Below are 25,567 nucleotides of genomic sequence, written 5' to 3' on the forward strand. Positions count from 1 at the left end.
TGAGAAGGAGGGTCTACTGAAAGGGCTGCCAAAGAAGTAGAAGGAGAAATGAGAGGATGTTATTGCAGAAGCCTCAGCTGAATAAAATGTCAAGAAGCAGAAGATGAGGAGTAGGATGAGCCCTGAAATTTGGCTAGGTGAAGGTCAATATAGATCTTGGTGAAAGAGCAGCTTTATAGAATAGGAGGGCAGAGCATGGATTGGAGGGGATCCAAGGTGGAGGTGAAAGAGAAACTGGGGGAAGTATTTTATAATTGAAAGTACCTTGACCAAAGCAGGAATATCAAGGATTATACTCACATTCTAGGCTTTTTTGTATGTAGCCAAGGACAAATATACTTACTTAATCTTGGATCCTATTAAAAACACAAGATTTGTCAACATTTGAAAAATTCTATATTTAAATATGTATATTCATAAATGAAGATAGTGTGGCCCACTGAATGGGGCACTGGTCTGAGAGTCAGGAGTTCTAGGTTCTATTCCAGCTCTGCCACTTGACTGCTGTGTGACTTTGTGCAAGTCACTTCTCTCTGCCTACGTTTCCCCTCCCACCCCTTCTTGTCTTGTTTCCTTGGACTGTAATCTCTTCGGTGCCAAGACCGTGTGGTTGTACAGCACTTATTGCAATGGGGGCCCCATTTTGCTGGGATCTTCTTGGTGCTACTGTAATACAAATAATAACTTAAAACAATTGTAGAAAACAAATTCAAGAGTTTATAGCTGAAGGGATATAGGGTAGTTGAAGTATTTGGGGACCAGGGTTGGCTTTTTTTGAGGATGGAAAAGCTGTAGAGGTTGTATTAGGAGAGCTCCAGAGCAGGGAGAGATGTGTTAAGGAGTGTGAGGACAAGGCCAAGAGAGTGGAAGGTAATAGAGTTGCTGGAGCAGGTGGAGAGCAAAGCCAGATCTATATTTGGAAGGCTTTGCCAGTGTAGCTACCGTATATACTCATTCATAAGCCAAATTTTTTTTGGTAAAAAAGTGACGCATCAAAGAGCGGGGGTCGGCTTATCAAAGAGTCTACACCAAAGTTTGACAAATGTAAGCTCTATTGAATTGAATATCTAATACATTGTCATTGTAGATCAGGGGTCGGCAGACTTTGGCTCCCAACCCGGGTAAGCTGCTAGCGGGCCAGGACATTTTGTTTACCTGGAGCATTCGCAGGCACGGAGCCCCTCAGCTCAGTTTGCTGTTCGCAGCCAATGGGAGCTGTGGGAAGCGGCGTGGGCTGAGGGACATGCTGGCTGCCACTTCCTGCAGCTCCCATTGGCTGGGAATGGCGAACCATGGCCACTGGGAGCTGAGGGGCTCCGTGCCTGCGAATGCTCCAGGTAAGCAAAATGTCCCAGCCTGCTAGCGGCTTACCCTGATGGGCCGGGAGCCAAAGTTTGCCAAACCCTAAAATATAGGATCGGCTTATGAAAGGGTCATACAGTTTTTGCCTTTTTTTAACCTATCCATCTGGGGGGGTGGGGGGGTGGCTTATAAATGAACGCGTATATACAGTATATTGTTATACTCTACCAGGAAAGTGCTCCTAGTGTGATGGATATAGTTTATACTGACAAAGCTGCATTTTTGCTAGTATAGCCCCATTGGCCGAGTGCTTGTGCTTGTACTTTTTCTGTGCTTTGTGATGAGTCTTCAGTGACCCAGCCCTCCGGCTGAGTCATACATACTCTGTATGTGAGATCATATCAAACCCCTTCTGGGGTACAAATCCACCAGGGGCCTCTCTCTGCCCTCAGTAACAGTTCTTTATCTGCAGCCTTAACTCTGGGCTTGCTCCTCAATCCGTCCAGCAGGGCCTATTGCAGTATTCTGGTCATAACTGTTTCTCAGCCCCTTCTGGGCTTCCTTGAATTGTCCCTGCTCTTCAAGCAGTCCTGGCCCTGGTATGGGGCCACATCCCCCAGGTTTCTCTCCCTGGAGACTATTTGTGTTTCTGAGCCTTTCTGGCCCCAGTTTTTCAGCTGGGCCACTAAAAGAGTTCAGTTCCCCTTCTAGGGTGTATTAAAGTCCAGGCCACTTTCCTAGTGGCTGGTGGTGGGGACCTAGGTCCGCCCTTTACTCCAAGTCCCAGTCCAGGGACCCTATAGATAGTAGCTTTCTGCCACATCCATTTAAATAAACTGCATTGCTGCTACAATTCCCTGGGCCACTTCCCCATGGCCCCAGCACATTCTTCACCCTTACCTCAGGGCCTTGTCCTGGTTGAGTCCCAACAGCCAGCCTGGAGCACCTTCAAGTGCTCTCTCTCTCTCTCTCTCCCCTGCCCCCCAGCACTGCTCTCTCTGAGGTCCTGTACCTCTCTCAGCCAGCCAGGCACACCATCCACTCTCCTCCAGCTTTAGCAAGGAACTGATCTCATGCTGGCTCTGCAACTCTTCATATACTAGCCTGCTGGGCCCTGATTGGCTGCTCCCTGCAGCCCCTTTCTGATTGTGTCCCATACAGCCACTCTAGGCAGCTTGGAGGACCCTCTCCATTGCCCTTTTCTGGGGTAGGGTGTGGCAGGGCTTCAAGGCCTCCAGCAGGGGGCATCAGGGCCTGGTCCATCCCCTCACAAGCTTATTCCAGCCTGCACTCTTTTCCCTCCTCCCAAGTAGAATAAGCTATACTAACAAATGTGCAGTTTTGCCATTATAACAGCATCTACACAGGGCTTTTTCTGGCACAGCACCTCACAAATTGTACCTCATCACACACCTGGCCGACATAGCTGTGCTGGCAAATTTTGTCGTGAAAACTTGTCCTAAGTGCAAGTTCTAGGTGGTAATGATGGCGCTGGAAGAGAGAATTTGATGGGAAATAGGGAGATTGTGGCAGATGTTGTCTTTGAATGGTCAACAAATCTTGTGTTGAAGGGAAGTAGATGGTGGAAGCGAAGTCATTTTTAGGAGAGAGTCGCAAGTAGGCAACTGACACTGCATTTGTTGGTGTCAATGAAAGTGGAAAAGTGATGTTTGACCAGGAATATGACAAAAATATAAGAGAAGAGCGAGTCTTTTCATGGAAAGAGACCATATGTTTGAGCTTTTGGAAGCACTTAGCAATATGGGGGAGGAGGAAAGGAAGGTGTTCTTTTGGCTGGGTAAGGATAGTGTGAGTTTGTTAGCATGAACTTTGTGGTAGGAGATAACTGAGAAAGAAGCAAGGATGGGGTGGAGAGGTGGGAAACAATAGCTGCGGGAGCTGCTTCCTGGGCTTGCTATTTTTAGGGTTTTCCTCTAGGACCTCCCATTTAATTTTCTAGCTGTTCCCATATTAGGCCATGTCTACAACACTGGCTAAATCCGTACTGCTGTGATCGATGCAGCGGTGTTGATTTAGCGGTTCTGGTGAAGACATGCTCTCCCATCGACATAGCGCAGTATAGACACAGCTGTAAGTCAACCTAAGTTATGGTGACTTCAGTTACATAACTGAAGTAGCGTAACTTAGATTGACTTACAGCGTTCGTTTAGACCAGCCCTTAGGTCTGCTAGCTTTTTTATCTTCTTGAGGATAACTGCCAGATGAGTCAGCAGAACAGCTATACCTCCATGCATAGACCTAATATCTGACGACCTGTCAAAATGCCATGGAAACTCCTTCACTTGTGACCTAACCCATAGTTGAAGAAGGGTCTGAAAACTAAAGACAGCCATGTTAAGTTACTTTGTTGCCTGGCTTTGTTTGAACATTTAGATTTTAAAGCTGAATTACTGTGGTAGTGCTTTGGAGAATATTGGTCTAATGAAAACCCTTGAAAAATGAGCAGTTGATGGGGAAGAAGGTGTATGTTTGATGGCTTCTTTGTTAAATTTTCAGAAGTGATTTCAGTAGCTAGGTGCTATTGGTGTTTAACCTGACAATTGGAGACAGCAGGTGTTGGCTTGGTGGGGAACGTGATGGGTTTGAATCTAGTGTTAGAAAGTCTAGTGGGCACAGCTGCATTCACTATCGTTTGCCTCTGTGTCGTACAATCTAATTCTTCATTATTACTGTATCACTGAAGTATGTAAGATAACTAACTGAACGTGCTAAATATTCTTTTGACATTATAATAAAAATACTTGATCATTAGATAATGCCTTCTGATAACTTGCTGCTTTGCTTCATACTGCTGCATGTTTAGTAATTTTTTCTGCATTAAAAAAGTCAACATTTTGTCAGCAAACAAATACTGTTTGTAAGGATAGATGAGGGTTTGTGCACAATAAAATACTGCTCTTAACAATTACTTTTATAAGGTTATATTTGTGGCTGCTCATATAAACAACAAAATCTGGCTCATGGAACTCTACACTCTGGTCCACTGTTGCCACTTTATATAACCTGCAAGTACAACCCAAGTGTAACTCTTAAAAACTACAGATTATAAAATGCAAGGCTCATTCCCTGATTGTAGGGTTGCTTAAATGAATGTGCAGTCTTACATGTTTGAGACTTTTGTATTCTATGTAATTCACTGAGCGAGAATACAAGTTTGCATTTTGTTTGAATTAGCTGTGCTGTCTGGGTTCCAGGCAAATTGACCGTGCAGCCCTTGGTTGGGCAAAATTAGTTTTGTCCTAATCTGTTGTTTGTCAATGCAATATAATGTTAGACTAGAAACATTACACTACATTTGAAACCCCCTTTTTTTTTTTTCCTTTCCTTTGGTAGTGAAAATGTGCTTTTTGGAATGGGAAATCCTCTTCTTGATATCTGTGCGGTAGTGGACAAGGACTTCCTTGACAAGTAAGTATAAAGATATTTTCGCATTAATTTCCTAAATATTGCTGATGGTTAATTCTAGAAATGCAACATGGAATTAAGTACCTGCTTAACGCAAGCGCTTAACATTAGTCTTTTCAGTGTCCTCTGTAACATCTATTTATGTATTTGACGGTAACTATCAGTTATCTAATATAGGCTGTACATTCTCTCTTCCCTTAACCTTTAAGTTTTATATTTTCCAAACTTGTTGTTCCCCTCTGATAGCTACATGTACAACGTATTTGTCTTGCTTCATATGATACCCCTGATATAATCCAGTACTGCATTTTCATAGATTCCCCACCCCCTGCTTCGGGAACCAGTTCATATTTTTAACAGATTTTTGTTTGGCCCGTTTCTTTAATTTTCTAGCTTGTGGTATTTAATTTGGTTCTGATGTGCTACTTAAGAGCAGAAACTGTTTGATCACATGGATTGTCCTCTTGACGGATTCTGCAGCTCTTACGCAACTCCTCCAAACAGGCCTGCCACTTTACCACCGGTGCCACCACCTATGTCCTATTGGTGGCATGAAGCTTCCTCGTGCTGTGAAGTAGCAGATGCAGCTATTAATAGTGCTCCAGTCACCACGCTGTCTCCCTGGATACTTCCACATAAATTCAGCTCCTTCCAGCTGCTGCTGTTTCTTGCTTCTATTTTGTTTCGTTTTTAGTAAGTAGTGAATGGGTTAGTCCTATCGTTCAGAGTAGTCACAATTCATTCTTGACTTCATTGTTGTATACATATAAACCAATACTTGGTTTAACATTCAGTGTTATCTCCATTCTATCCCCTCAGTTGTTAATGGAAGTATTGGACCCAGAATCAGTTCTTCAATGGAAGAAAAAAAAAGAACAGTTACAGTTTTATCATTCTTCTTATCCTCATCTAACTCCTTTCTCTTGCTTTGCTATGAAACTTTTCTGCCTATTTTATACTTGTATTTGTTTGCTCTGCTAAGATTAAAAATAAATTATGCCTCTTAATCAGGGGTTCTCAAACTGGGGGTCGGGACCCGTTGGGGTCGCAAGGTCATTACATGGGGGGGTCGCGAGCTGTCAACCTCCACCCCAAACCCCGCTTGCCTCCAGCATTTATAATGGTGTTAAATGTATAAAAAAGTGTTTTTAATTTATAAGGGGGGGTCGCACTCAGAAGCTCATGATGTGAAAGGGGTCGCCAGTAAAAAAAAGTTTGAGACCCATTGCTCTTAATGATAGAAAACAAACATGACACTATGTATTTAGAGCTTTTATATTTTAAAGGTAAGTTTGATAAGGAGCCTGAATGACATAACTTAGAGATAAGACTGCAATAGAATTGGAAGTGAATCACTCAAAGCATGACATTTTTGAATTCTCCTAACTGGGTTTCTGAAACTCTTATAAATGTTAAATAAATAAAACTCATATTTGGGTGTTTTTGTTTGTTTGTTTTTTAAACCCTATAAGAATTGTTTTGGGGTATATGCCACAGCAATGAAGTGATGGGAGAGCATTGCACTGGGGTTTGCATTGGAAAAGCAACACTATTATAAGAGGTTGACTGAGCTGCTCATTGGGTTGCAAGAGAACCTAGGGCTTGTCTAGGTGGTGTGTTAGAATTTACGTCCCAGTTATTGCGAACTAATGGGCATCAGCATGATGCTCACTAACTGGCGCAGGTAGTCCTTGCTACTCTTTAGTGTAATTATGAATGAAGAATAGTTTGTTGTCCAAATTAAGTCAGCTCAGTGTCTTGAGCATTGGCTTGCTAAACCCAGGGTTATGAGTTCAATCCTTGAGGGGGCCATTTAGGAATCTAGGGCACCAAAAAAATCCCAAAAAACTGTCAGGGACAATACTTGGTCCTGCTAGTGAAGGCAGGGGACTGGACTCCATGACCTTTCAAGGTCCCTTCCAGTTCTATGAGATAAGTATATCTCCATATTATATTATATTAAAAGTTTGTAAACAGATTCCCCAACCCAGGTATTTGTCATCTTGAGCAGATAAGGCTTCATCAGTTCATGCAAACAATAGTGTTTAAAAATATTTACTGTCTAATTCAAATGATATTTTGTTATCTCCTGGGGGAGCTGACCCTTTAAGGGGGGTTGGAACCCAGCCTGACCCCTGACTTTTTAAGCTACCTCCCTAGGGATCAGCTGACTTGTAAAAGCAGCAAGTAGCCCAGCTGGGAAGATAGCTGCATGGAGTGTCCGCTGCAGGAGATGCTGGGGCGGGGGTGGGAGCTAGAGGAAGCAGGCTGGCTCCTATGGCAGGTCCTGGAATATGGTAACTCTCAGGTAGATGGCCTGTAAGAGTACTGGGGAAGAGCTGCCGGGAGTGAGGCGGGTCCAGTAGGAAATCCCTGAGTCAGAGGAAGAGACAGGCTTGAGATGTGGAATTAATTACCAGTTTTATACAGAAGAAAAAATAAAGCTGTAATGGACTCTAGGCGTGGCTTTAATTATTCCTCGGCTATAGATATGAGTCAGCAGCCTACAATATAATTTTGTATCTGACTGTGTCTTCCTCTTTCTGTATGGTGTGCAGAACGAACCAACAGTGTTCAGTAAAAAAGGGAAAGCTTTTATTTACAGTCGGCCTAAAAGTTGCGGCCCTTCCTTTTTTGAAGATGATTTAGATACAGTAAATCCAGTGTCTCCATAATTCCAAAGACAGGCTACTGGATTCCCAGACTACTGGATCCCTTGGATCACTTGATTTGGTCCAGGATCTGAGTATCTTAACTGGTAAAGCTTTTATTGTAACCTTTTGTCTTGAATTGCATCCACTGTGTTAAACTAATTTTAATTAGTGACTAAACAGACATCACTAAGGGTATGTATTCACTAGCAACGTTAAAGCGCTGCTGTGGCAACACTTTAACCTAGCTGTATAGTCGCAGCACCAGCACTGGAAGAGAGTTCTCCCAGCGCTGTAAAAAACCCACCTCCACAAGGGGAGTAGCTACGAGCGCTGTCTACACTGCCACTTTACAACACTGAAACTTGCAGCGCTCAGGGGGGTGTTTTTTCACCCACCTGAGCGAGAAAGTTGCTGTGCTGTAAAGTGGCAATGTAGCCAAGGGCTTAGAGTTAATGATATTTTTTCAATCTACTAAATATTGAATGATGGAGTTTGGCACAAATTTTATTTTCTGCTCACAGAGGTTAAGGCAGTGTTGTTGTATATGACTTTGAATAAGAGAATCCTTCAGCACCAGTGGCCCTGTAAACATCAATAATATACATGCTAGAGTATAATTAGAGCTGTCAAAACTAATTTCATGGTACAAGCCTGATTCTTGCCACTGGTGCATTAGCTGAACTCTGGTAGTAATAAATGATGTAAGGACTTCAGATAAGTTCTCTGTAAAGGGACATATGGAAAATCAACCTCTGTTAAGATAAAGTTTTGCCTCCAGGGTGTTAAATCTTTAAGGTCACCCTGAGGTTACTGAGTATTCATTCTGGGGAAGCTTGTATGTAACTGTATATGCTTTGAAGTATGGGTAGAATGTTCATGAATGTGAAATGCTCTGTCTCATATTATTACCTTCCTCTTTACCACTGTTGTCTTAATTATTTTTATTTTTCAGAAATGGTGTATCCAAATATTTGCCTACTAAATATACTGTAGATAGTATTAGCATTTTAAAGATTTTTCTTTCTTTTAATGCTGAATAAGATATGCTGATCTAACTATGTGTGATGGGGTATCCCAGACCCTGAGGCCCCCTGCTGGAGGCCTTGCAGCCATACCACAGAGGAGGTGAGTCCTCCATGCACCTGCTCTAGGCATCCTAGAATGCAGCCAGTCAGAAAGAGACTGTTTCCTTGCAGCCTCACAGGGCCCAGCAGGCTTGTATAAAAGGATCTGCAGGGACAAAGTGAGTTCAGTCTGCTGGCAGGGCCCAGGGGAGCAAAGAAGGTGCTCCTGGCTGGCTGCTTGGACTTGAGGAAGACCGGGGTTGTGGGGAAGTGGCCCAGAGATGCAGTTAGTTAAAGGGATGTTCCATGAGACTGCTACTTAGGGGTTGCCCCCCAAATAGCCACTGGGGAAGTGGCTAAGCCCTGAGCAAGGGAGTTTAAACAGGCCCTGGGAAGGGCTGCATCTGGAATTGTTACCCTGAGAAGGGTGCTGAACTGAGACTGTATCTCAGCTGGGGTCAGTGAACTGAGTGTAAGAGTAGTGGGTCAGTGGGAGAGCTGTGGTTACTGAGGACTCAAATGAAGGCGGTGAGTCTCCACGAAAGAGACCCTGGATGCGCTGCTCCATCCCAGAGCAGGAATGGTTGCCAGGTAGCCAGACCCCAATGGAGGATGGGGCCTGTTGACAGACTAAGGACTGAGTCCAGGGAAGGTTACAGAGACGTTGCCAACGGAAGGTTTCGTGATGGGCCCTGTTGGGGGACTGAGCCGTGGGGGAAGTGGGGTGGGGGCTTCAGGACATTACTGAGGACATTGAGATAGTCTCAGCTGGACCATATACCCCGGAAGGAGTTTTTGTGTTCACACATGGACTGTGTGTGACTTGGCCAGAGGGCTGAGTCACCAAAGACCCACCTGATGAGTGCAGCAGCCACAGGGGACACCTTGAGCAGAGAAATTGAGGAAAAAGCTGCAGGCATGCACGCACTCGGCCAGGGAGTGCTCACCTGAGGTGAGTGTGCTCTGTTACACTACCTGTCAAAGTAGAAAATGGCCAGTTTTGGACTGATAGTTTGAGGTTTGTTTTTTTTTTTTTACATGGAATCTAAAGCAGCACATGGGTATTCTAAGCTCACAACTTACTTTAGATAAGAGAATTGTTTTCACAAAACTTACAAAAAAAATTATTAAACCTCATGCTTTTCCTGTGTTTTTCTCTCTTCTCCCCCCCCCCCCCCCCCCCCAGTACTTGCAAAACAGATGATAGAGCATTGGCTTCTGTGGTATGGGACTTGCCCCTAAAAAAGAGAGAGTCTTAATTTGTATTCACATTCAATTCATTGTGAATTAGGATGGCTTGTTCTCCATCCAAAAGATTGATTGAGTTATGCCCCAGTATACCAAGAATGTTTGTTTTTGTTTTTCTTTTAGACTGAATCTGCTACATATAAACATGACTCTTAGTTTTGGTATGGTCGTAGACATTTCCTGCTGTTTAAGACTGTGGCTTTGTGTTCTCTGTCCCCTTTCTAAAACCAGTATTGACAACGACAACAACAAATAGGGAGGGATGTTTCTAATTACTATAGTAATGAAGTAAAACAGTCTGGTTGCTCAAGAATTACCACAGATAGCAATCTAATAATAAAGATGCACATATATTTAATCATGTCCCTAGTTTCTCATTTTTTATACATACGATTTCTAATTGAAGTTATTTTTAGGGAAAAAACTCTTTTTTTTTAGTCTTTTATTTTAGTATTTTGGAATTCAGCTAATTCTTCAAAAACAGATATAAAAATGTGACTCGGCTCCTTAGTCAATCTAGTGGATTGGATTGGATTTGATTTCACTTAGGTGCTGTATCCTGTGTCATCTTGATGCATGCATTGTGAGGAAGAATAGTTAAGAAGAAATTTGGTTTCTTCCCTCTCTGGTTTCTAAGTTGGAAAACATCTGGAACCTACTACCTTATTTAAAGCTGATCTTTTGTGTCAAGATATTGCAGCAAATGAATGCAGCAAATGTATGTACCAGTATATCATTAGTTCTGACTCGATAGCTTTGGAAGATCTAGCACAATGTTGATATAAAGGTATACATGGAAGCCATCTTTCAACTTTATCTTCCTCTATCCTTCTATATATTATTTTTATTACTGCAATTTAATAATGGCACCCTTGGAACAGATCTTCTGCATTCCTGTAAGCTACCTGATTTACTGTAGAAATAATAATAATAAAAAACCAAGCAGGTTTTTCCATTCTTCAATACACAGGCATTTTGACTGGTATATTTCCTCCTTGTCATCTGATGGAGACAAGGGGCCTGCTATCCCAGAATCCTAAGATGCTTTGTCTCCTGCATGATAAAATGATACCGTTCTCTTCCCTTCCTTCCTTCCCTCTCTGAGCAAAAACCATTCAACTTTCAAGAAGGAACAGAAGGATTTAAGATTCCTGTGTTTATATTTAAATTTGACTGGACATAAGAATGCCTAATGGGGCCACCTGCAGCAAGATGGGCTCTAGAACCATGAGTTTTTAACACTTTGTCTTGTGGGCTCCTTTTGTCCTTAATGGTGTGAAGAGTTCCTTTCCTTTCTCTTAAACTGGGATTCTTCCTTGGTAGCAAGGAAGGCAATAATAATTAGAGCTTTGTGGCCAATCCAGCCAAGAGATATTGGTTCAGCCTCCTTTGTTAGGAGTTACAGTGGTTCTCAACCAGGGGTATGCGTACCCTTAGGGATACACAGAGGTCTTCCGGATGTACATCAAGTCATTTAGATATTTGCCTAGTTTTACAACAGGCTACATGAAAAGCACAAGCGAAGTCAGTACGAAACAAAATTTCATACAAAAAATGACTTGTTTATACTGCTCTACATACTATACACTGAAATGTAAGTACAATTTTATATACAAACAGATTTTATAATCATGGTAAAAATGAAAAAGTAAGCAGTATTTCAGTACTAGTGTGCTGTGACACTTCTGTATTTTTATGTCTGATTTTGTAAGCCAGTATTTTTTCAGTGAGGTGAATTTTGGGGGTATGCAAGACAAATCAGACTCTTGAAAGGGGTACAGTAGTCTGGAAAGGTTGAGATCATAAGATCAAAGAAGGCAGCCACTGCTTCATTCCTGGCTGTTAAGACACTGCAGCCCATCAAGGATAGCACTTGGTGGTGATTCAAATGTTTTATCTTAATGGCTTCTGCTCTCTTTCTCATACAACTATTATTTCTTATATTGTCCCCTCATGATGCCACAGCTTTCCAAAGTATTCATTTCAGCATAGCTGTGCTACACCTTCTCCCAGTTTTTCAGAAGAACTGCTAAAGTTACGATTCTGCATGTTCTCAGTCTCTGCCTATTAAGCATCCAAAGAGATGCAGCAATCCGAGGAAGAGGGACCAGGGTCAAAATTAAGTTGACCCTGCTGGTGATAAATTTATAGTTTGGAAAGTATAGAGTACAAAATATTACAACTAGTTGGTTGCAGAGTTGGCAATAGAAACCAGGAGATCTCAAATTCTAGCCCTTAGCTTTATCCACTAGAACTTGGTGATTACAAGGATACCACCACCTCTGGCAGCTCTTTCAAAACTCAAAAGGTTTGAATCAAAAGTGAAAGTGATTTTCTTTTGGGGGTCTTTGCTTTTTTTTCTTGACAGCACTCAAAGTGAAAAATATTTTGCAATAAAATTTGGGGAAAATCCTTAGTAAAATCTGTGATACTTTTGAACAAATGCTGTCAACTCTAACAGGCAAATTCTAAGCTTAAAAAAAATTAGTTGAATGATTTACCTTGATCTTCACTTGAGTGCATCTTGAGTGTTCCTGGTCTGGGAGTAAAAAAAAAAAAATGGAACCTGAGAATCTAACTTGGGTTTGTTGTGAGAGGGATCAAAGTTCTTAATTCCTGCTCCAGAGAAATCTTGTTTAAAAGCTGGTTTCAGTTGCATAAAATCAGCACACAGATCAAGCAATGTTAATTTTCTTCAAGTTTACTTGAAACATATAAAAGAATGACTCCAATAGTAGAAATTCATTTACATCTTGGGTAATAAATATGATTGGCCTCACCCTCATGTCAAACTAGAGAGGAACTTTACTCAGTGTGTTGGCAAGAACATTGCTGCTTGGGATAAAAAGACAGACTTTCATAGGCTGAGTCCCAGTTGTCATTAGATAATGCTGAACATGAATGTTTTTATTAGAATTCATATCTTGTTAAAAGTTGAATTTTATATTAACAGTTTCCATGCTTATATGTCTGTTGTATTGGAAACAGAATGGAAGAGAGAAAAGAGTGCTTTTAATTCATTATTATTACTTGTTATTTCAACTGATCTTTTTATGTAAGGATTATGCCTGAAGGAATTTCTTTCCTCAAACAAAATTCAGATGAATGAAAGGTGGTTTTAAAATTAAAGCATTATAATTATGGTTTAATATTCAGCTTTTTTTTTAAGTGTATAGGTACACCTGAAGTAAATATGAGCGAAATTTAATTCTGCTGCTTGTAGAGTCTCATACTTTACACTACATTTTCAAATCTGATTTTATTGCCATGAAAAAACTGTTAAGAGTTCTAACTGTAGAAAAATACTATGTTCTGACCTAGGGGTGTTTTGTCTGCAGTATACTGAGTTTCCAGTCAATCCAATATGAAACATTAGGCTCAAAGACTTTAAGGCCAAAAGGGACCAGCATGATTATATGTCTGACCTCCTGTATATTGCAGGTCACAGAACCTCACCCCAACCACTCCTGCAGTAGGCCCATAATCTCTGGCTAAGTTACTGAAGTCCTCAAATCTTGATTTTAAAGTCTTCAGGTTGCAGAGTCTACCATTTATTCTAGTTCAAACCCCCAAGTGCTCTGTGCACTACGCTGCCAAATAAGGTGACCCATCCCCACCCTAATTTTAAAATATCCATGTGACATGTATAACATTTTAAAGTTAATACTGAAGCAGGAAGAAGAGAAATTGAAAAGCAGGAGGACCTGTATGAAGACACAGTCAGAGCTGCAGCCAGAAATGCAGATAACTGCAGATATTCATAGTTCTTTAAGGTGAATTTTCTCTCTCTCCTATCTTTTCCAGTATCTTGGCGTGCATATTTTCCCTAAGAAATGCTGTGAAATTCTTCTGCTGCATCTCTGATCTTCCTCTTGTCTTAACATGTCAGGATGTGTTTTCAGTTGAAATTATTAGTTGCTGCACTAATAAATTATCCAAATGACAAGTTCTTATCAGGGGAAATACAGTAACATTTCTAATTTTTAAAATTCAGTATAACTGTTTTCTATATTTTTACTTTGATCTCCTAGAATTTTAATACTGCTTTCAACACACACCCAAAAAACCCCAATATTTTTAGGCATTTGCATCCAGTAGGCTTCCTCACTAAAATGGTTGCATCTTTGTGCTCTCATGGAAGTCAGAGGTGGAAAAGAACATTTAGATCATGAGTCTAGTTCTCTGCCAATGCAGGATTGTTCCTTACACTAAACATTTTAATGTTTTACTGCAACATGGTAAAATTTAATAATCACAACAAAATAAATAGGCTGTTAACTGATCTACATAAACTATAGACATTCTGATATTTTCCATATCTGTGAACTTATGAAGTTTCAGTGCTCCTAGTACTTGGTACTGGATTTCATCCTCACTCAGACTGTTGGTTACTAGGTTCCTTTAGGAAAAAGGAATCTCCTTTTTGGTTGATTTGCCGCTTGAATTTTCTTGTAGTGGCTTCTGTTATAGGGGCATCTTTTAACATACACAACTTATTTCTATAGTTTGGTTTTATTCAGCTGATTTTACTATCTAAAGACTGAAGTTTATTGAAGCTAGTAAATTGCTTAGGGTGAAAGTTAGGCATCTGCTTTGCCTAAAATGTTGACTCCAAATTATTCCCTGGTACAAGAATGTCTGAATGGTTGCTGACCCTTTTTTTTCCCCCCCTTCCTTCCCATTCCTCCAAGCAGGAAATTGCAAGATTTAATATGTATAGTTAAAAAGATCATAATTTCAATCAATACAAAGAGAAACGTGCCATCCTTCCAAATCAGAAGGGTATCATCTATTTCAAACTTATGCTGACTCACACAAACAAAAGTTCTGGAAACGGATAAATATGGATTTCATCCCCTGCATGCTTATTGTCCCAACAAGTACAACGTCCTAGAGTAGATTCGTTAAGTTAACTTAGCATAGCTGGAATTTCAGGACAGATAAAATCCTTGTGTTTGGAGGGCTGATCACTTGCCTACATCAAGGGGGAAATAATTTTTTAGGGAGAGGGAAATAAAGGCCCATCAACTGCTTGACAATGTTGGTTTAAAGTTAGATCAGTTTCCCTTAGAAGTGAAAAAGGTATGCTTGACCTAACTTCTTATGATTAACATGCTGATGACAGGGTTGGGTTTTCTACAGCCTCAGGTTTGTTGTTTAGATGGTAATAACATGTGATTAGTGATATCATTACATCACCTGACTAGGCCAAACAACAAAATATGCTTTAAATTGTCTAACAGCAAAATAGATTAAATTGTAGGCTTTTTAAACATTGAAACATGTCCTGCTATCTGGCAAGTGAATCTTAGTAAGGGTTTGTCCACACGGGGAGTTATTTGTGATTAAGTCCATGTGTGGATGATCTTATTCAAGAATGCAACAATGTTGCTTTTTACATATCCAGACTAACATGGCTACCCCTCTGATACTTATTCAAGAATGAGTACCTTATTCTGAATTAATTTAATCCATTTCGGAAGTAGATTAATCTAATTCAGAATAAGGCACTCTTATTCCAAAATTAGAGTATCCACACATAGAGTTAATCAGGAATAGTTTATCTGCTATTAGATCACCCTTTACCTTACTCCAATTAACTTTTATGTGTAGACAATCATTTAGAATCTACAAATACGTATCTTAAGTTATTTTTCTTCTGTGAGGTTCTACTGTAGTTATAGAGTTACGAACACATTGTGAATGGAGGTTGTTCATAACTCTGAAATGTTAATAACTGAACAAAACTTGATGGTGGTTCTTTCAAAAATTTACACTGAACATTGGCTTAGTATAGCTTTGAAACATTACTATGCAGAAGAAATATGCTGCTTTCCCTTGATTTTTTTTTTTTTTAGTAGTTTACATTTAATACTGTACTGTATTAGGGTTTTTTTGGGTGGGTCTCTGCTGCTGCCTGATTGCATATATTCAGTTCCAAATGAGATCTGTGGTCAACCAATCAGTTCATAACTCTGGGGTTCATAACTCTGAGGTTCTACTGTATAAATAATGGAAAGGTCTGTCTTCTGGTTTTGAAAAACAAACAGAAACCAAAAAAACACCTATTTATAGCAGTGCAATACCAACAGTAATCTTCAAGGTTGTACAGTCAGCGCTTCCATTATACAACCTCACTGGGGTTTACTGCTGGAAAATAACATTCTGGACTGACTTGTGGCATACCAGTTCCTGGTTAGGGAGTAGCTATTGGGTTTTTCTCCTATTCTGAACTGACTGCCTTACTTATTTGTCACTTGACTTTTATAGTGGAGACGGTTAGTCATGCATTCAGGAACTCTGTTTTAATTTTCCTGTTACGCTGGATGTGTAGTAAGCATTAGTTTATATCTTGTATCTAGACAAGGCTTTAATTCCATTTCTAAGACTCTCTTATTTTTGATGATGAAAACTATTGTAATGAATTTACTGTACTACAGCATCACTGCCACTCTTAGTTGACTCCTGGCATCAATTCTTGACTTTAACTATAGAGCTATAGTGTATATATTGAGCTTGATGCAATGTTCATAACGTATTGGTTTTAAGAAAAACATATGCGAAGTAATGGTAAAGAATGGTATTCCATGCTTCAAGTGTTGACCTGAATGATTGATTAATTCAACTATGGCAGATAAAGAATAGCCATTCAAATTACTCTACAGGTCTGGCTGGAGGATTCTCAAGATTGCTTCCTGAAAACCCCACAACCACACTTTTCAGCAAGTAGGCTTTAAAGGACCTTCATCTTGAAGGGAGGGGAGGAAAGTATGTTAGTCTGAATTCTTATGGAGGAGCAGGGTATCTAGCTGGGGAGGATCACTATCACCTCTCTGTAGGAGTGGTTGAAAAATCTGGAGCTAAGTTGCCATTTGTGTTGGCAGACAGAGCCTAACAAAACATTTTTTGCAAATGATGCTGGCAAGTAGGTCTGATTAAACAGTGAGAGAGATGGTTCATGAACATTTCAGCACTTTCTAAATAGACTCTTGTTTAGGTTGTGTGTACTTACTCACAGAGAAGTATCTAGGGGAGCATAGTGTGTTTTTTTTCTTTTTTTTTTTTTTTTTGTGTGGGATTTGTTTTGTTTTTGTATTGATGTTTCTAAAATTAGCTTTGCATCTAAAGTTGAAACTCATTTAACCACAAAACAAGTTTGTTGCTTGTGGAAGCAAAAACACTGTATAAAAGTTAGTTTATTCTTGAACAGGAACAATACAACAACTTAAGTCATTAATGACACAGCTCAGATATCAAATACTCAAAGGAATAATATTCAAAGGACTATGTAAAGAGCTCAAGCTGTCACTAGGCTGAAATTGACTTGTACAAAAGTTTTTAATTTTTTATAAATATGTTTATACAACTGTTGCACAATTTGTGCATATGAAAACCTAACTTGAAGTAAGGTCTAGAAGTGAGGAGAGCATAGAATCTAGAGCATCTGGTGAAAATCATGTTAAACATAATGAATGTGTTTGGTGAATATAACATGCATTAGATATAACCTTCTAAAAATCATTCCTAGAAAAAGTGAGAAATCTTGTATAGTTGCATATGCCAACAGTTGATTTTTTTTTTTTTTTTGGGGGGGGGGGGGGGCACACTTTCCTTTTCAAATACTTAAGTGCTTACATGACTTATTGTAATTTCTGACCCTCAGGTTTGGTTATAAGAAATTGTTTTGACAAGCCTCTTACTGTATGCTTCAATCCAGAGTGATAGGGTAAACCTTATTAAATGCATCATAGCTTGCCTCAGTGTTGTGATTAACAAGCTGTGAACTTTTCTTTCTGTTGTAATCCATTTTAATCATTTAAACCTATTATTGTTTTGACTTTAATGTCTAAAGCCCTTTAAATCTGTCTTACAATATTAATAGCTGCTTAACATCCTGGTTGCCAAACATGCAGATTTCCCACTCATAATTTGGTTGAATGGGCTGTTGGGAAACAAAACTATGCAGGATAATGTTGGAACAACAAAAGGCTACCCCTAGCAATGCATAAATTTATTAGTGGTTATTTCCCTTGTGAGGATTTGGTATCCTAACTATGCTAAAACAATCCATGGTGTGAGACTTCAGAAACTTTACTGCAAACCTAGGGAATATATTACTTTCAAATAATAGATGGTATAGTTTTATAATCCTTAGATTACTACTATGTTAAAATTCAGAAAGTGATTTTATATTATAAACCAGGGGTAGGCAACCTATGGCATGCATGCCGATTTTCAGTGGGACTCAAACTGCCCGGATCCTGGCCACCAGTCCAGGGGGCTCTGCATTTTAATTGAATTTTAAATGAGCTTCTTAAACATTTTAAAAACCTTATTTACTTTACATACATAACTAAACTATTGTTGTATTATAGACTTCTAGAAAGAGACCTTCTAAAAATGTTAAAATGTATTACTGGCACGCGAAACCTTAAATTAGAGTGAATAAATGAAGACTCGGCACACCTCTTCTGAAAGGTTACTGACCCCTGTTATAAACTAATATCCCACCGAAAAAATTTGCAAAGGACATAAGCTGAAAATATTGGTTGGCCTTTTTCACTGAGGGAAATTCTAAAAGTTATTTTTAAGAATGTTTAAATATGTTCCAGGCCTGATGCGGGCCAAATAAGCCTCCACCCATACTGGCACATAAGAGTAATTAAAAATCTGGTGCTGAAAAAATCAAAATATGAGAGACTCCTCCAGCTCAAGTACTGAAAAGTGTGGCTACAATTTCTTCAGAACTAAAAACAGTCATATCCCTAAAAGCAACATTTCAAGTCTAGTATCAGAGGGGTAGTCGTGTTAGTCTGAATCTGTAAAAAGCAACAGAGGGTCCCGTGGCATGTGAAGAAGACTTGCATCTGAAGAAGTGAGGTTCTTACCCATGAAAGCTTATGCTCCCAATACTTCTTTTAGTCTTAAAGGTGCCACAGGACCCTCTGTTGCATTTCAAGTCTAGGAATCTTCAATAAAACTACCTTGCTTTGGATTTCTGCCTTGAGTTTAAATGTCTTCATTTATGAAGATACCCTTGTTGACAAGCATAAACTCTACTTGAAGATATGGTTCCACTTAATGTACCGAACCCAACTCACTGCCAGGGGTAAGAGTGCTTCATTTTTTCCTATTGTGACCACATCGTAGTAGAGAGATTATCAACCTCATGGACCACCTCTCCTATCCATTCACAATTGCATAACTTGTCTGAGGCAACTGCAGCAATTTGTAATGTCGAAAAGCATTAATTTTCAATCTTCTTTAACATGACATAGGTGATAGCTTTTTTCAAAGAAGTCAAAGATTTCTCCTTTTGCTCTTAATTTCATATCTCCTTTCTGTCGCTCTTATTCCTCCTTCCCCAGCATGTTTCCCTACCACTTAGTTTTCTTCTCTGTTGGACATATTCAGTTACCTGGTTATCTTTTATATTTTTTTTTTTTTGAGGCCAGAAGGGAACATAAAATCATCTAGTCTGACTGCCCACTCCTTTCTCCCCTGTTTACATATCCAAGTATCACATTGGACCGCTTTACGACAGCTTCACACTGGGAACTCATGTTGTTTCTTATCTACTGTGATCCTGAAATCCTTTTCAGAATCCACTGCTTTTCAGGGTACAGTCCATTCCCTTCCTGTAGCTATGACTTGCATTCTTTGTACCTAGATGTGTGACTCTGCACTTAGCTGTATTAAGACATTTTATTTGAATGGGCCAAAGTTACCAAGCAATCTAGTTAACTGTGATACTCCCCCATCCACCTCATTATTTACCAATCCGTCAGTCTTTGTATCTCCTGTCAAGTTTATCAGCAGTGATTTTATATTTAATTCCAGATCACTCATAAAAATGCTGAATAGCATCAGGCCTAGTACTGATTCCTGTGAAGCCCATCTAGAAACAGCCCTAACTTTTCCCTAGGGGAATGCCTGGCACTCTATTCTGGACACTGACTCCTCTGCGGTAGGTGGCCAGCGGCTATAGCAGGTTTACTGTTGCAGGCTTTGGATCTGCAGAAAGGACACCTTCTTCATTCTTGGGCCTTTTATCACTGTAATGTACAAAATGTCCTGAATCTTTCAGTTTAATGGAAAAGGATACTTTACTGACTGTGCAATACATTCCATATATAGGGAACACCTCATCCGCCACTGAAATGTAACCTTGTCAGAGGTATAATGCAATAGCCATGCTTCACCAATAGCTCCACATACTTTTTCACAACTTGTCTGAAAAGTTAACTTATTCACTTAAACTGAATTCCTCCTGTAGTGTTATGTAAATGTATAGTAAACAGAATTTTGGGAATATGGTGCAACAAAGAGATTAGATGACTGCACATGGGTATGTAGTAGGACAGGCAGAGATTTTGGGGTGTAGATTAATGAAACCCTGATAATACTAGCAGGTTTTAATCATGTCTACGTTATCGGGTTTAAATCCTATTCAACACTGGTTCAGCTGCATTAGTGAGCAATAGGTAATTTTCATAATGTAGACACGTTTGAGAAGAAATGGGGGGAGAATTTGAGGGATGAGAGACAGGACGATGGGGGCAAGAGGCTGTGGGGGCTAAGGGCTTGGAGGGTGGAAGAAGATGATAATGATAAAGGAGGGTATGGCAGCTTCTTAATCCCAGAAGTTAGGAGACAATAAGTGGCGTCCCCCTCTAACAACCAACAAAGTGACCTTCATTTGTTTGTGCAGAGATATGTTTTTGGTTTGTTTCCAAAAAGGCTATAGACCAAAATTTTTTTAAAAACCTTATGCATTTTTGAGGGTTTACTCATGATTCTTTTAACTCTCCTAACCTGAATCAGTGAAACTCTCTTCTCTTTTTATTAAGAGTCTTAAGATTATTTAGCATATGGAATTTTTCTAAAAATAAAACTTTAAAAAATCCATCTGTATGCTGACATAATTTTGAATTTTCCCAGAGTCAAAATGGTTGCTTTTTCCTATTATTCTTAGTGGGAGTAAAGCCACATACTATCTTCAGTTAAGATGGCTGTCATTTCTCCTACCAACTTTGCAGGTGGATGAGGCAGCCCCTAGCAAAGACAAGTCTCCCATTGTTTCCAATTACACTGAAACCAGAGTGTCATCCAGTAAAATGGTTATTCCTTCCATGCTCTGTAATTTCCTGTCTATTTTTCTAACCATCAGAGGAAGGTGGTAAGGGGCTGCAGAGAGTCAGAATCAGGGGGCATGCAGAGATGTGTGGGGTGCAGGAAGGACACTAAAAGGATGCTGGGAAGCAGGGAGGTGTGTGTAGGGAAGGGGAACATAAGAATGTGGCATTCAGGAAGCAGTTTAAAAGAGATGTCGGAAGAGGTTAAGGTAGCAAGGAGGGGAAGAGTGAGGGGAAAACATGTACATGGTTGACAGAAAATTGAGAGCATGAAGGCAGAACATGAGTTGGGCAAGAGATTGTGAGACTTTCAGGATATGCTGCAGAGCTCCTCTTTTTATTGGGACTTTTATGAAGAGAAGTGATGTCCGAGGGCTGGTGTCTGGAGTGGATGATGTGTGTATGCTTCAAAAAAGACTTTATATTGGTTTAGTTGGTAATGTTTGGCTTATGATGGAGATTTGTCTAATGGATTTATATTTATATGTGGTGTGTGGGATGGTATTTTTGTTTAAAGAAATATCTGGCATTTGGTAGGACAGGCTACTTACTTCTTTTATAGTGCTAAAAATAAAGTGCATGATCCTAGATGCTAAGCTTGATGTTAGTGTTCTTACACACACACACACACACACACACACACACACACACACACACACACACACACACACACTGCAATATAGGTGTATAACAGACTTTCAGAATTTGCAAATGACTGGCCATAACATACAGTGCAGAAATGTTACTTGAAACAAGACAATAGTACTTTCACTGCTGTTAAAGCAGTTCAGTTACTATTTACTGGGCTTAACCATATATATTGGTGATAGTCCTCAGCAAATGGGAAGGAGAATGCACCTTTGTAGCAGATTTTCAATATATCTCATTTAGGGCTTTTTAGCATCAAAAAATCTCATGGGATCTCTAACTGCATGTATTAAAAAGTAGCTGACACACTCTGAAAAAATGGACAAGCAAGCACAGACATTCCTCGTGCTCACTGTCCTAGTCTTTTTAGATTAATTATTGAAAACATATGTAACAAGCCTGATGGTGGGGTGTTTTGAATCAGAGCAATAAGGAGAGGCAGAGGCAATCTAGAGGCCAAATTATATTTTCCTCAGTCAGTTGAGGGTAAAGCGGGCCGGTGCCGAGGGGTTGGATAAGGGCAGAGGGTCTTGGGGGCGGTCAGGATCTGGGAGGCAGGAGCGGTGGGGGGGCACTTTTGGGGGCCCCGCAGTCCCAGAGTGGCCCTGGGGATTAGCGGGGGGCTGACTGCAGCCCGCTTCGCTTCCCTCGCCCCAGGCGCAGCCCCAGCCATGTTGCTCTGGGGAGGGGGCTCGGGGGAAAGGATCCCCCCGCCTTCACCGGCAGCAGCGGAGGCATAGCAGCCTTGCCCCAGCCCGCTCCACTCTGCCATCTCCCAGCCTCAGCTCTCTGCTTCCCACCGCAGGTGAGTACAGGGGACGGGGGGTCCTTTCCTCAACCTCCCCGCACTCACCTGCCGCGGGAAGCGGAGTGCCGTGGCTTGGAGGTGGCAGAGTGGAGCGGGCTGGGGCCGCGTCGCTCGGCTTCCCGCGGCAGGTGAGTGTGGGGAGGCGTCCTTTCCCCAACCTCCCCGCACTCACCGGTGGGGAGAAGCGGAGCAGCCTGGCCCCAGCCAGCTCCATTCTGCTAGCTCCCAGCCGCGACGCTCCGCTTCCCGCAGCAGGTGAGCGCGGGACCTTTCCCCAACTCCCCCCCCCAGCGACACGGCTGGGGCCGGGGCAAGGAAAGTGGAGCAGGCTGGGGCTGCGTTGCTCCGCTTCCCGCCACCTGTGAGTGTGTGGGGGGGAGGGGCGTCCTTTCCTCAACCTCACCAACAGCGGAAAGCGGAGCACCGCGGCTGGGAGGTGGTGGAGTAGAGCGGGCTGGGGCTGCTCGGCTTCCCACCGCTGCTGGTGAGTGCCTGTCAAGGGGTGGGGGGAGTATGGATAAGGGAGAGGGAGCAGAGGGGTTGGGTAGGGTCCTGGGGGTAATTAGGGATGGGAGTCTCTGAAGGGGGCAGTCAGGGAACAAGGAAATGGGAGAGCTAAAGCAAGTTCGATATAACGCAGTCTCGCCTATAACACAGTGAGATTTTTTTTGTCTCCTGAGGACCGCGTTATATCGGGGTAGAGGTGTATCTATCCCTTTCTTGATGATTCCCAACATTCTGTTCGCTTTTTTGACTGCCGCTGCACGTTGAGTGGATGTTTTCAGAGAACTATTCACAATGACTCCAAGATCTTTCTTGAGTGGTAACAGCTAATTTAGACCCCATCATCGTATATGTATAGTTAGGATTATATTTTCCAATGTGCACTACTTGAAATTTAATGTTGATAAATGCAATCTGTCATTTTATTGCCCAGTCACGAAGTTTTGTGAGATTATTTTGTAGCTCTTCTCAGTCTGCCTGGGACTTAACTATCTTGAGTAGTTTTGTATCATCTGCAAATTTTGCCACCTCACTGTTTACTCCTTTTTCCAGATCGTTTATGAATATGTTAAATAGGACTGGGCCCAGTACAGATCCCTGGGGGACACCACTATTTACCGCTCTCCATTCTGAAAACTGACCATTTATTTCTACCCTTTGTTTCCTATTTTTTAACCAGTTACCAATCCATGAGAGAACCTTCCCTCTTAACCCATGGCTGCTTATTTTGCTTAAGAGCCTTTGGTGAGGGACCTTGTCAAAGGCTTTCTGAAAATCTAAATACACTATATCCACTGGATCTCCTTTGTCCGCGTGCTTGTTGACCCCCTCAAAGAAGTCTAGTAGACTGGTGAGGCATGATTTCCCTTTAGAAAAACCATGTTCACTATTTCCCAACAAATTATGTTCATCTATGTGTCTGACAATTTTGTTCTTTATGATAGTTTTTGATTTGGAATTAGAAAATACAATGCATTAGAACATAGACCCCACCCTATATATTCCCTTCTCACTTTCTCAGTTTTCAGCCTCTGGAAGCCCAGAATTTGGAGGAAAAGTTCTTAGGATGTTTAGTGTATATGTTGAGCAGTTCTCTTGCTAACATTTGAGTTTCTGCATAAATAAAGACATGTATTGCTTTCTTGATTGAACAACTCCCTCTCTACTCCTTTCTGGTTTACAGTCTCTGCTCTTTTGACAGTTTCTCTATTCCTGTCACTTCACCTTGTATACGTTGAGATGTTGTCTGGGTGTTTTGTTTTACAGTCCTTACTATTTTCTTACTTTCACTATGGCTCACTGCCTCCTTATTTCTTAAACTGTAATTAAAGAGAAACAGACACATCTTTTATTACAGCTTATTTCCTTTCCATTTAATTCTTGCTTTACTTTTCTCACTGGTTTCTAACCAAGTTTTTTTTTTTTTTTTTTTTTTCCTTTTCCCCCCTTAGATTACTTTGAGACTCTTCAGTTATTTTTCCTCTGGTCTAACTGTACTGTTCCTTTAACATTTCCTCTTTCCCCTTATACTATTCTTTCCTTTTTTCTAGGCACCAGCTCTTTTGTAGCTATTCCTGTTGTTCCTACTATCTGTCTTTCCCATCTCTGCTGAACTGGACTTTTTCCCTTTTCCATTGTGTTCCTGGTGCCCCTGCAGTGATGCAGCTCAGCCACTGAGGCTGCTTGCTCCCCACTTACTGCATCCCTTCTTTTCTGGTGCCAGGTGCTGCCTCACTTGTTACTGGCCTCTCTCTCTCTTTCACTGTAGATGCCACCTGCCAATTCCGTTGCTGCCTGTTTGGCATGCTAACAGCAGTGCTCCAGAAGGGAAAGCTGCCGTCGGTTCTCTCCTGCTATTTTTTTTTAAATTTCCCCCCACAAAAATGTCCTGGCCTCAAGCTCACCTGCTTCAACTCCCCAGAATCTTTGGTTCAAGATCCCCTCCTCCACGCCCCAGAGTAGCTGTTTCAGGCTCCTCTTCTTTTTAAAAAATACAAAAGGACATTTAAAACACAACTTGCACTGTTCTTGTGAGCAGCTTCTAGTATGTAAAGAAACTAGTATACTAGATGATTCATTGTGTGCAAACTGAAATGTGGATTATAGTTCCTTATCTTGCAGAATATATTACTGTGGTGATGGAGGGCCACATAAGCACCTAGATAGAAACTTGCAGGGGATACTGTATCTCTTTGTGATGAAAATATAATTCACTACTGCTTGCTAGATAGTTACATCTGTAGTTACTATAGGCCATTACTATATAAATCTTCCATAGTAGCTTAGGTCTTTGGTTGGCAAAGAAGATTTAACTTTGTACGCTGCCAAACTTCCATAATGCTATTCTGACTGCTCATTAGGTTTGTTTTGCCATAACATCTATTGGGAATAAAATTCGAGTTTGAGTGTTGAGAATTGTTTGACTCCACTGCTAAGCTAACTTGTCACTATGTTCAGGTTTGCTGGGGAAAAAGAAAGAACACAATAACCAGATAATGTTGTTGTGAATATGTGTTAGTGTATTGTGGGGGAAAAGTAATTTCAGTATTTTTATTAATGTCTTTGTGTGTGCATAAGAACCTTGTCTCTGGAAATGTAAAATTGGTAAGAGAGGAAAAAATTGTAGTGAGATTATTGGTTACAATGAACAGAGACTTTTCCAGCTGGAGGCAATACATTATATCAGTGTCTTGATTAGGCCACTTTGTCAGGGTTTCTGGTAGACAGGGTGTAGTGGTCCGTCCCCCCTTTCCAGTGGGGAGGGAGGCCACTCTGCCT

General features: G+C 40.9%; 1 protein-coding gene across 4 annotated transcripts in view; it reads left to right on the plus strand.

Moving 5' to 3' along the window:
- Positions 1–25,567, plus strand: part of ADK (adenosine kinase) — a 542,722-nt gene that overhangs the window by 39,843 nt on the left and 477,312 nt on the right. For all 4 annotated transcript variants that reach the window (XM_034775506.1, XM_034775504.1, XM_034775505.1 and 1 more), the window contains exon 2: positions 4,657–4,731. In XM_034775506.1, the coding sequence (XP_034631397.1) occupies positions 4,657–4,731 (75 nt within the window). The remainder of the gene's footprint in view (positions 1–4,656; positions 4,732–25,567) is intronic.

This window comes from Trachemys scripta, chromosome 7 (assembly GCF_013100865.1).
Source record: "Trachemys scripta elegans isolate TJP31775 chromosome 7, CAS_Tse_1.0, whole genome shotgun sequence".
NCBI lineage: Eukaryota > Metazoa > Chordata > Testudines > Emydidae > Trachemys > Trachemys scripta.